The 13084-nt window shown below is 29.1% G+C and overlaps 1 protein-coding gene across 4 annotated transcripts in view; it reads left to right on the top strand.

Annotated features, from left to right (window-relative positions):
* Positions 1-13084, top strand: part of Dscam3 (Down syndrome cell adhesion molecule 3) — a 167278-nt gene that overhangs the window by 23860 nt on the left and 130334 nt on the right. For all 4 annotated transcript variants that reach the window (XM_088203786.1, XM_088203785.1, XM_088203788.1 and 1 more), the window contains exon 3: positions 6372-6543. In XM_088203786.1, coding sequence (XP_088059912.1) covers positions 6372-6543 — 172 coding nt within the window. The remainder of the gene's footprint in view (positions 1-6371; positions 6544-13084) is intronic.

Here is a 13084-nt window from a genome sequence, read left to right as displayed (position 1 = left end):
ATTGTAGTGTAGAATATCAGAGTAGAATAATATTTTGCAGTATTTACGTATTTTTTTTATTTTCTAATAATAACATAATTTATGACTTTCAATATATTGTTTTTCTACTTGCGCAAAAAATATTTTTAATAATAATTTAGCTACAAAATGTATACTAAGAACTGTTGATATTTTTATTTCGTAAATACATTTAAAATGGGATATGGTGCCAATTAAAAAAATGTATAAAAACATTTATTACACTTCTTGTTATTAAAAAAAGGTAATTGTGTGTTACATTTAAAAGCACAATATTCACAATGACGACACATAAGGGATTCATTTTTTTAATAATGTATGAAAAAAAATATAATATATTTTTATATTAATCACAGTGAGTTTTCCATAGCTGCTGCTTTACTTTTTTTGGTAAATATCTCTGGTGAGCGATGCTTAGAGATAATCTGATCAATAAAATTTAGTTGAAATTACAATGAAAAACAATTTATATTCAAACAATAAAAATTTAAAGAACCAAATTTCTTTTAAACATAATCGAAATAAACACTTAAAGAGATTATATTTTAATTAGAATATTTGATATATCGAATCAATTTTTGCCGAGGTTTTCGATTTGCTAATTAATAAACATGCGAGTGGTGCTCTAATTATTTTTCGTTTATTTTATTACCAATTAATTTTAATAAAAATAAAAACAATAGGGATAATACTGGTATTGACTGTTTTCTCTCTCGGTAATACTGATAATGAAAATTCTGATATAATTCCAATTCTTAGGAACACTATACTTATACGTCAAATGGACCATTTCTCAAGTTTTTAGATATTGCTTAAGCCTTATTGGTGCAGATGCTGTACAATCCTAATTCATAGCTAGTCATAGTAAAATTATAAATGGAGCAACAATTTAGATTTCTGTACCAAAAATCATAGATATGTTTTTGAGATGCGGTCGAAAAATCGTAGTTTTAAAATATGGAGCTATCAATTTTACACTTCAAGTCAATAATATATTGTTTATCGTATTCTGCAATACTCAAGCAATAGCTACATATTTATATCGTATCCTACAGTTATGACTAATTTTAGAAACATTCTAAAAAAAATTCGAGATTATAGGTAATTTTGATACACAGCACTTCAATTTATAAATAATGAATTACCAATTGTTTATTGGTGATAGTATATGTTTTAATATATTATAGCAACCATCTATTTATTATATTTAATGACAATTGATATTTTGCCATTGTTTACGAAACAAAGGGGCGCATTGTCGAATGGGATTCGCCCTACACTACGTGTAGTGAATAACTCATTGCATTGGTAATAAGCTCGGTAAATTGTAAGCCTGGCAGTATTCGGAGCTATAAAATCCTAGCAAAGGGTTTCAGAGGTAGCATCGATGCCTCCCCGCTCGTTTCAAAGGTCCTTAAAGCACGGGAGTAAATTAGAGGGCGCATGGATGAGAGCTGTTGTCTTACATTCGAATTTACCCTCGGAATAATTATTTTTGTACAAAACAAATCATAAACGGATTATGTATTTTTTAAACGTTTCGTAGAATAATAAACCGAATTGAATATCCCGCAGGGTGTAATAATTTCAGAGCGTTGTTAAGATTCAACTAACAACTTTGAAGGCCTCTAAAGCAATGGAATTCAATATTAATTTTCCCAAAGGGCTTAAGTTGGACACTGAGTCAATTTAACATACCCGTCCCGAATCCTATTAAACTCAATTTACTTCGCGAAGACACATACGTATTACATTGTGGTAGTAAATTTGAATGAAATAATTGTATTTCATGGTCGAAAGAAAATCGAGAATTTTACAAGCATTACTCTCGTAATTCAGAATAAACTTTTAATTAGAATGTTGGTATATGTATGTTCATTAGAACATACGTAGACATCTGATCGTTAAGAAATCTGCGTTAGTTAATGAAGAAGTAGAAGACTAGAGTTTCGAAGCGTTCGTATTAAAAAGTTTTCGCGTAGCACGTTTCGTAGGGTTTCATACGAGTTTCAAATAACAAACTGTTGAACCAGTCGAAAGGGTTGCGAACAAAGAAAATTAATTAAACGACAGATCAGCACATAAAATTAGCGAATGGCGTTTATGAGGTGTTTATGTTTAGTGTTTACGTTCAGAGTCTTTGCTTATTGTTACGCTTCATGTGCTACAAAATCGTTCTGTAATTAAAGTTCAAAGTTAACTTTCGTTTAAATATTGATGTAAACAACCAAAAGGCATTTTTCGAATAAACTTCGTAATTATTTTATATTAACACAATTTTAAATAAAAGTAAATATCAACGTTTCAATTTTCGGTTAAAAACATTGCTTACTTTACTTACCATTATTAATAATAAATGTATATATATATATATATATATATATATATATATATATATATATATATATATATATATATATATATATATATATATATATATATATATATATATATATATATATTAATAATATTATCTTTATTTGTATAGTATTTCATGATTTTCTTGTAGCTCTAATATTAATTTTAACTTTTCTCAAGAGCTATGTTTTATATAAAATAGAAAAAAATCTCCAGAGAAATGTTCGCAAGTTGAACAACGCCCAAGCGGTTTAAGTTTTTCGAGTTTTGCGCTCGCTAGCGACCAAACTTTGGGAAGCGTTGAGAGCGTACGAAAAAACTAAAGCGATGAAAATGAAAAATAAAAGTATAACTATTATATAAAAAATGTAACTATCTAAGTATCACACGCGCATGTGCAAAACGCGCTCTTTTAAAGTAAAGCCGCGTTTATACTGAACAGTTCGTACGTGTAGGGATATCCCAGAATCAGTAAATATATATTCCCAAAATAATTTTCATCCAATATGAGTCCTGAATACCTGGAAATATTTATAATTATCATTAGAGATTTATGTCAAATTTATATTTAAGGTTCTTAATGATTACTTGTTTATCTGGTTTGCGAATATTATCGTTTGTTGGGTATGTGATATGTGAACTAAGCTAGTTGCTTTTTATGGATTGAATTACAAAATCGCTGTTTCTTAGTTTCTGTTTAAAGTAAATAAACAGAAGCTATCTAAAGAAATATTGTAAAAATAAAATGTTCCTACAAAGTAAACATTGCCTTTAAAATATTGATTTGCAAAGATCCAACAAAAATGTCTGTTGATTATTTTTTAATAGCAAATTATTATTTATTATTTTTTAATAAAAAAATATTTCAAGAAAAAATATTATACGAACTATTTCCTAGATATTCTAAAAAAATTGGTAATTAACTTGATTCACGTTTTTTTCTATGAAATAAAGCAATACATTTAAAAATGCAATTTAAAGGCAAATGATAACTTTGTCAAAAGATGTATTAAGAATATAATTCCATATATTAAAAGCAAATAAAAATAAACCTTTATCGAAAATGGATCGCTTGTATGATATAAGCCTAATGCATAAATTCATTTCCTGAAGGTTTTCCTGTCACATACATGCATAAATAAGTTTATAAAAGCAGTCAAATAAGAAAGTCAAAATATTTATTTGCATACTGTATATAATAAATTGTAAACCCTAGAATGTTGTTTTAACATAAAAAAATAAATAATAGCATATTATGCATTTTACCACCAAAAAGTCAGAAGTCCGAACAAAATTGTAATGAAAATAAAGTTGATCCATTATTTTTAAACTTTAGAAATATTGAATTATTTATTTATTTATAATTATTTATTTTTCATTACTTGTAATAAATAATTTATTTAGCCCAATAATATATCATTTTAAAAACGTGTTAATTACAATCCATTGCAAAATCTAAATTGCACCTAAAGAAGTTTAGATCGTGTATTTAGTGAGATTGAAATAATATTGATTTTACTAAGTAGGTTCTGCTTACAATTTACAAAACTAGAAAAATTAATTAGCAAAAAGGCCAAAAGTTGTCCAATAAATAAAAAATGTCTTCCATAATATGCATTAGTGTCAGATGACATGTTGCATTCATCATATAGTTTGGACCTTTCCCTTTTAGGCTGATCATTTTTTTAAATACTTTTGAATTCTCTTTATAGCGCAATATTATTACATTCAAAATTCTGTGAAAATGCCTATGTGGACTTATGGATTTGTTATCGTTTGTGGACTCATTGTGTGGACTGTTATAAATCAGATACATCTAGGAACCATCCTTTTCAAAAGACAACATGTGAAATTCGAGCTTGCTGCATTTTGATATGTTTAAATTTTAATGTCAGTTTAAAACCTGTTCGGACGATACGTGGCAACTCAGTGGTCATAAAAGACTATTGATAAAATAGATGAGGATATCAAATCCATTACATATTTAAGAGCTTTTACTTAAACTCAACGAGTTCGTGCGAATTTGAGACCGAGAAAGCAGCCGATTCCCCCTTCGCGTCGACTCTGATTTAGCTTGAATCGGAATCCAGAGCTCAACCCGCTTTAATGATGACTTGATTTTAAGGACTCAAGAACTCATAATAATATCTTACCTATATATAATTAAACAAAAATGTATATGGACGTAACTCAAATTGTTGCAAAAATATCAATGAAAAGTACGAGTCAGTAATATAAAATAATTACCAAATATTACAAACATTTGTCAGACGTTGTCTTAAGATAATCTTATTACAACGTAACAGCCTTAGGCTAACGCATGTTAAGTTATAGTGGAATATTTTACAACAATTAATAAATACTTGGTACGCCCCCAAGAAACACGTTTATCTTTAACCCTTAACCTACTCTTCTGTGTCTTCACAATTAAATCAAGTCACGTGACTGCGATTGCAATTACTTAATAAGTTCGAACATCCATTGACTGCGTTTGAAAAATACCATAAACTGATGAAAGTACGCGATCGATGCGTATATTAAAACTGTGTTGGTATATAGATGCTTGAAGATTTTATAGTAAATATAACTTTGCCCAAGAGAAATATTTCTAAAAAGTACTTTTAATATTGATTTCATTATCGCCCTTAAAGTTGGTGCATTAAAGATGGTTATTTAAATCAATCTTTTGAACTTTCTTGAGCTTTCGAGTAGCAAAGCCCTAAGGACATATGTACATACATATATGTAGGACAACGCATATTCGTTTCGGCAAAGCTCTCTGGCCATTGCTTAACTTTCGCGAAAACTCATTATCTCGACGGGGTGCGAATCCGCAGTTTCCGCAGCCAAGTTTGTTTGGACCCCGCCGCCGTAATGTCGTTATTCGACAAGGGTGGCAGATAAATCGTTTTGCCAACTTTTAAACTCCAGTTTGAATTTTTTTGCCTCCCACTTTTGAAATAATTTGACAGCCAAAATTGCAGACGCCGCCCAACCGGAGAGGGTTAACTTCGTCAACTGTAAGAGATCTCTCTCTTGCTTGTCGTAAAACTTCTCATCTCGCCTCAGACCTTATTTTGACATGGCGGCGGTATACGTGAACAAAATTTAAGACGTAAATTTGAATACATCACGTGCACGCTTTGCGATGCTGAGGCAATAATTATCTTGGAAATGTTTACCATAATTATTAAAAACTTCTACACCAGTGCCTATTATTTTTAATACTGTGTCCTTAAGAGTAGTAAAGTAGCAAAAGCACTAGCTTATCTTTATAAATCGGTTTTGATGGTAATGTTATGCAAATGTTTACATGAAGAGTGGAAAACCAGAAGAAGCGAAATAATATGTTGCATTATAGCTAGAGTTGTATGGTATTATCAGCAATTTACGCTAACTTTAAAAAAAATAGTAGCTGTGATACTTGTTAGGTTGTTAATATTGGTCTTATGTAATAACTTAAAAATAACATAATCTCTAACTTTCGTAAAGATAAAAGCTTTTATAATATAATTTCACTTAAAATTGAGTTCATTGTGTATTCCTAGATTTTCTATTATTAGACCATTATACTTCTAGATTTTCCAGACAGCTATATTTGCTTAAAGTAGACGTTATAGCCATAAAGATAGCTCGTGTTCCGTAGAGGTAATTTCAGGGGCGTAATCCTCGTAACCAAAGTACAGGGTCGCAAGGGTTAAAGTAAAAGCGAAATCTCGACTCGACAGAAACACGCACGCATGCTCGACGAGAGCGTCCTATTTTTGGTTCTATTTCAAAGGTTATTTGAACCTTTACTTTCATTTTTTATCATAGCAATTTATTTCTCTTCATTTGTTCGATCCGGTTCCGTGCGGATAAGCCTCCATTAGGCGATGGAAGATTGGGAGCAGATTGATAATGGTTACGATGCGTCGTGAAATATTCTACCCTATTAACTTCTGACGCTCGTTAGCTAATGGAACGTTGGATTGATTCAAGATTTTGTTTTACAGTATGCCAGGCTCAGGATCATGGACCCGTGTTCCTGCAGGAACCTCCGTCGAGGCTCATCTTCAGCAACAATACTGGAGCGAGCGCTCCTTGCTCCGCACACGGGTTTCCACCGCCAAGCATATCTTGGCACCTAGCCGACGGATCTCTCGTCAGTTCTATACCAGGATTAAGGTAAGATTATTATATTAGCAATAATTTAGTATTTAATATATTTTTTTACAACAAAAACTGTTCCTTAAAACACATTTTTTTATTAAAGAGACGTTTTAATGTACAATTTTAGTGTCTTACTGACTTGATTTTAATCTAAATATATTTACACGCATTTAATCTAAATATAGTATATATGTACATAAGTATAAAATTTATTAATTAAATATCGAATATGAATAATGTATCGTTCTATTTAAATAGACGCTTTGAAATTGTGTTTTGCAAATACGATCATTTCACAAAACAAATATTGAAGGTTAGATTTATAAGACCTTCGTCAAAATCAACCTTTTACACCCAAAGTGTATAATAAATATAATTTATCACGATATTGACAGAGTCTGTTATTATTAATATTTTACGGAATAGCGATTACAATTATTGAACATTTAATCGTCATGAAAAGCTTATTAAGGTTTAATTACAATTAGTTAATAAATAACCACTAAAATTTTCATACATAATGAATGTATTAAAAATTGTAATAGGTGTTTTTAAATTTAATATCGCTATTGTCATAAATAAATACATTTAAAAAGTTCTTTAATTATTGGTTCAACAATTTTGTGGGATTTTACTTAGTGATTAATTTATTAGTTAGCAGTTTTAATAAATGATTAGTTGAAAAATTTTTTATTAAACGGTTTATTTTATTTTGACTGAAATGTCCTTTTTTACAGAATTTATATTTTAAATTTAGAATTTTAATTTTCACAGAGAACGTAAATATACGTTGATATCAATACAACTATATAATATATAATATTTTATTACAAAAATGACATATAATTATTAAAATTGTATATATTATTTTTTATCCAATTTTTGAACGCACTCGAATTGTGTTTATTATTTTTGCATGTTTTGCAAACCCGTGCTAAAAGTTATAAATAGTATATATGTATTTACATATAGCGAACATTTTGCCCTATAATAGAACATCCACATCTTGATCAAAATAAATAATATAAAGAAGCGACCCTGTGAAAGATATTTTAAGCTATATTGTGTATTCATAGTTTTGTACTCTGAGCTCCCTCTGTATTTCTAGTTTTAAATATTTTATAATGTGAAACGTTAATTTTTTTTATTAAGTACATGAAAAAACCCGAGTTTTTAAAATGATTAAATATTTACTTTTTATAACAATAAACCTAATATTTTTAACAACATAGTTATATAAATCAGAGTATTGTGATATTATTTTTTTATTTGATACATATATAATATTCTCTATAAACTAAAATAGCTCATTATTATAGAATTTTATAACTGATATAAACATGGTTCAGTTCCAATTAATCATTACGATTTTTATCCGTCAGATTATGAAGGTAATCTGTAAAGTTCAATCTAAATTATACGTATAAAATAATTACTAATTTTGATCTCCCATACACGATAGAAATTAAAAAGAACACAATGGTTTATATGCGATTCAAAATTTTTTTAGGTATTAGTTACTAGTCTATCGTGTTGGTTTAGTATTAATTTTTCTAGTTTTACTTACTATAAAAATTACATCAACTTGTTTTGTTTAATATAACTATACGGCTAAAATTTCTACATTTACAATTAGTTTGTTTTTAATATCACTTTTACTTTTTTCTTTTAGAAAATTGAGTCTGTTTTCTTGCTTTATTATCTTATTTTATTATCTTACTAATAATAATTACTAATAATATGTTTTCACATATTGTTAGTAATTAATATTAGTTTGCAATATGGTCGTACAATTTGTATATTATATTTTTTGCCGTAGTAATGCGTCACGTATAAGTTGCATAAAAAATCAGGTTAAATTCTCGGGATTCGGGTGACTATATCCAGATCGGACAGTCAAAGAAAAGCAACTACCTTTATCGGTCTTTTTAGATTTGACTTGGTCGATTCGACGTAGCTCTGCTTTGTTCGAATTTGGCTAAGCTCGTGATTATTCGAAATTTAAAGCGAAGTATTAATTCTGGACAAAGTGGTGGAAGTATATACTTATGAACAGCAGTTTTGTACCCGTAAAATTAGGGGAAAGTCTAACGTTTCTGTTTTTTCTTGCTTCTCTAACTAATGTCGATGATTTTGGGCGGAATCAGACTCTTTGTTATTGTCTAAGGCTGGTATTATATGACATTTTGACAGCTATAAAGGTACACGTCGTGTTAGCAACGAATTAGCAATGTCTTTATTCAATGCAAATCTGGTATTTCGGTACCAGCTTGCACCGTATTCCATTGTATTTGGCACCGATCTTTGTCTTTGTTCAAGTAAAGTCCATAATTATGGGTCGTCGGGACATTAGAATGTTTCAACTGTCTCGTATAGTATAATTTAATATAACTGATAGTTTCGTAGTAATTTTGTTTTTCTTCTTATTTTTATATATTTTTTTAAATGGGTTATTAGATTAATGAAATAGTAAATACATAAAATTGAAGATTTAATGCCACATCCAAATTTATTAAAATATGTTTTTTATCTTGATAAACCTTGCCAATCTCTTATATACATTTAATAGTACATCATATATTATCTTTAAATAATTTAATTCAGAATTAGCATTAATAATCTTTTTTTGTAGACTATAAATAAATTTGGCACCTTATTTAATATCCTTAATGGCTGGGATCAAACGGGTTTTATCTTGATAGTGCCAGATCCCGTTGGCTACTGCAACTACTCGCCGCTAATGCATTAGCTGGTAAAAAAGTGTGCCCGGAAAAGTTTTCCCGGGAACTGGCGGGTGGTCGCAGCACGTGAGGTTGTTTTTTTACTAGCCACCCCACGGGGGTCGTCGTTAGCAAATGAAGTGGAATGAATGAGACACCCGCACTTTGTTAAGGCGACGATGGGTTTGCGGCGGCGGCCATTAGGGCAGATTACTCCGGAAAAATCGCGAGTTTTCTTCTTTTGTCACGAGCGCCAACAAAAACTCGGCAAAAAAACATCGGGAGTATCATCTTTCAGCGCTTATTATTTGTGGCAGGCCTATCCTTCGAACAGTGTTAATGGAGCGGACAAAAGCGTCGTGTGTGTGTTTGGGATAACTGTGAAAAAATATTCTATATATATATGTATGTGTATATGAAGCAAAAACCATTAGTTCCGGGGAAATTAATATCAAATTATTGTTCATGCGATATCGACATGCGACTGAAGCGAACAGCGATTTCATTTATCTGATTACATAACTCACAACTAAGCAAATTGTATTTTATACCTAAAATGTCTAGGTGTTATTATTTAGATTGTTATTATTTACACGGCGAAAAAAAACAGTTATATTTGTTGCCATAGAAATAAATACAGAATAATTATTTTCCATTAAAACCTATTAGAGCCAAATATAAAGAGGACATTCACTATACATTAATTGAGTATTATAGTTAAAGGCATTCTTGCCCTAAATTATATTTTTATCTCCTATATTAAATTGTTTTTAATGTACTCATTTTATACATTCTGAATATTTTATAGCAATACAAACTTAAAATACATAAAAATGCTAGTAATTTTTTGTATTGTCCGTCTTTTTTTTTATATGTATTATACATATATTTTCATACACTTTTATAATAAAAAAATATTACTATAATAAAGCTCATTAAGTTAGTCTCTCTGGAGTTAAACGAGTTAATTAATTATTAGTATTAGATATAATACTATACCGTAGCAAGTTAATAAAACATTAACAAAGGGAAAATTTCCGCACTGCCTGTATGATTTTTCATCAAGATAAAACATTTGAATACTTAATTACTTCTGACTTTACCGTAAAGTTTACTCAAAGTTCTCGGACTATGCAACTATGTATGTTGGCAAACTAATACAACGCGGTTTGCTTTCGAACGACGCATAAAACTATTTAACAAACTTTTAAAGTGCAACGTTATACTTAACGTTGTTTGGAGACTGTGTAATATACATTAATATTTAACGCAAGGTATACATAGAAAAAATATTCTTAGACTAGTCGACCTGAAAACCGTAAAGCTTTGTTCTGAAAAAAAAACAATAACCTGCACCGCGTCGCGTCGTTAGTGAACGCCTGCTAATGAGTCAGATACTAATCTTTCAAGTGGTGACAAAAGCTTTAGGGCGTGTTAAAAAAACAACCCTTAACAACACTATTGAGGTTGAAGGCTTTCACCCCCATATTGTGCGTGCTAACCCTTTTATGTATACGTTTATTTATATATACATATAATGTTACATTATTAGGTATATACTATTTATGAAACATCTATTTACAAAAATAGAATATATGTATATTTGTTGATTATTAATAATATTGCAAATTTATATATAGAATATTATTTCGCCAAATTGTTGTTTCGAGTATAGCTAGATTTATATACTATCCAAAGCTTCCATTGAGTTTCTTATTATATTCGATAAACATTGTTGTAGTTTGATGTTAAATAATATTTACTTTTTAAGAAAATTTATTTAAGAAAAATATTCGTAAATGAACAATATCTAGTAATTTTATTAAAAAGTAATGTTGGTCAATTTACACTCTAAATCGTTGATATATTTTTTTACTTTTTATTTATATTATGACAAAAAAGTCATATTCGAGAACACTACGAACTAGCGTATCGTACAGAACGCGATTCGGCAACAAATTATTGATTATAATCGATTGTCAATAGACCACCTCCTTTATATAAATTTAGGGTATTCGAATTTATGCTAATACTCTAAAACACTTTCAGATTATCAGCATCAATAAGTTATCAATTATCGCTTGTATGCATGTCGTCATAAATAGCAGATGATCCAGATTGGATCTCTGTGGTACTCCAGAATGAACGAATTACTCACTAAAGCGACGATTATCGTAGTTTAATTTATAATTTAGTAAGCTTTATAATTACAAATAGTTATACAATATTTGCCAAATTTTATTATTGTCGTTGATATAAATTTTATGTAATAAACAAGTTGTGTAAATCAACCCTTAACAACTCCATCAAGGTGGGCGGTTTTCCACCACTCAATGTGTGCGTGTTAAGCCCTTGAGAATCACGAGCAAACATTATTAAATACGTTCGTGCTTATTGGCCCAACTTGTTTATTGATAAACTGATTCAAATATGACATAATGATGGATGATTTGTATAAATATGGGTGAGTAATGTAATTTTAGAGGGAGCCCTTAAAATTAGGTTAAAGAGGGCGGGCGGATTTCATATATAATTAAGCTCTCGGGGGTCCTTGTAGGGGTTAAGTGGCCGGCGACCCGTGTTCGGAAGAAAAGTATTATATTCGGCAACAATTTGCAGTACTTTTTGACGTGGACATTTACTAATCTACCGGTGGCTATAAGTTGGTATTATTAATGAGCATCACGGCAGAAACGACATTGCTATTCTAAATGTTTAATACCTTTAAGTGCTAGATTTAATTTCGTGGGTCACGCAAAGGTGACTTTTTAATTGACGTAATTAATTTTGTGGCGATTAAAAACTTCTGATAATATTAGGTATTATTTCGATTAGTAATTCTCAATATTTTCTATTTATATTTAACTTTTTTGATACTTAATTATTAACTTATTTCTTTTTTCATTATCTTTGATTTTTTTAAGTAATAAAAAATGAAACGGAATTTAAAAAAAATAAAATAAGCAATACATTGATTTGTTAAAAATACTTAACTTATTATATAAACATTTATAATATTATAACTACCAATGGTATTAAAAATAGTGCCTGATATTAAGCATATGATACATAGAATGTATTAAATCAAATGTGGCGCATTTTTACATATTACTAATTTCTTATTTTATTTTATTATTATTTTCAAAATACAGAAAAAAATATTTTTGGAATTATATGTAAAGTCGTTCTATTTTTCTTCTACTTGATTCATCAATAATAAAAAAAATATAATTTCTTCAATTTATGTAATGAAAAAATGCAATTTTTACTTTATTATATTAAAAAAAAACGTTTCTCAGTTGCAAAATACATATAAAATAATTTAAATTAAATTTGTATCTAAATATATATTTATATATATTCTAGAAATATATATATATATTCTTTATAACTGATCATGAGTGACGTATAATTTATAATTTAAATAGACACATTTTTAATAATACAAGTGTTATATGAGAGTAGTGTGTTATTTTAGACCAAAAATATTAGTATCACAACATCCATTACTTGTCCGCTATTGAAAATGCTACATATACTACAAAATATCGAGTTTCATTATACACGAGTGAATATTTTTTTACACACACATATAATGTTTACCATACAGTATAAAATATTCATGCAAGTATACATTTGCACGAATATCTCCAATCCGATATTACCTTTCCGAAAAATACATTTGATGTATATTTCATTATAAATTGGGGCAAAGGAAATGTATTGTCTCTCGGAATCAATTATATTTTTACTTTTCGCTGTTCTAAATTATGGTTATTTAAGCTGTCAATCGTGATGACTAAAACGTCAGTTTACATTTCTGAGCTTTTTCAAAG

The sequence above is a fragment of the Plectrocnemia conspersa genome, unplaced genomic scaffold, assembly GCF_051122295.1.
Source record: "Plectrocnemia conspersa isolate PC_06_02 unplaced genomic scaffold, ASM5112229v1 ptg000014l, whole genome shotgun sequence".
Lineage (NCBI taxonomy): Eukaryota > Metazoa > Arthropoda > Insecta > Trichoptera > Polycentropodidae > Plectrocnemia > Plectrocnemia conspersa.
This window is presented reverse-complemented; position numbering and strand designations above follow the sequence as displayed.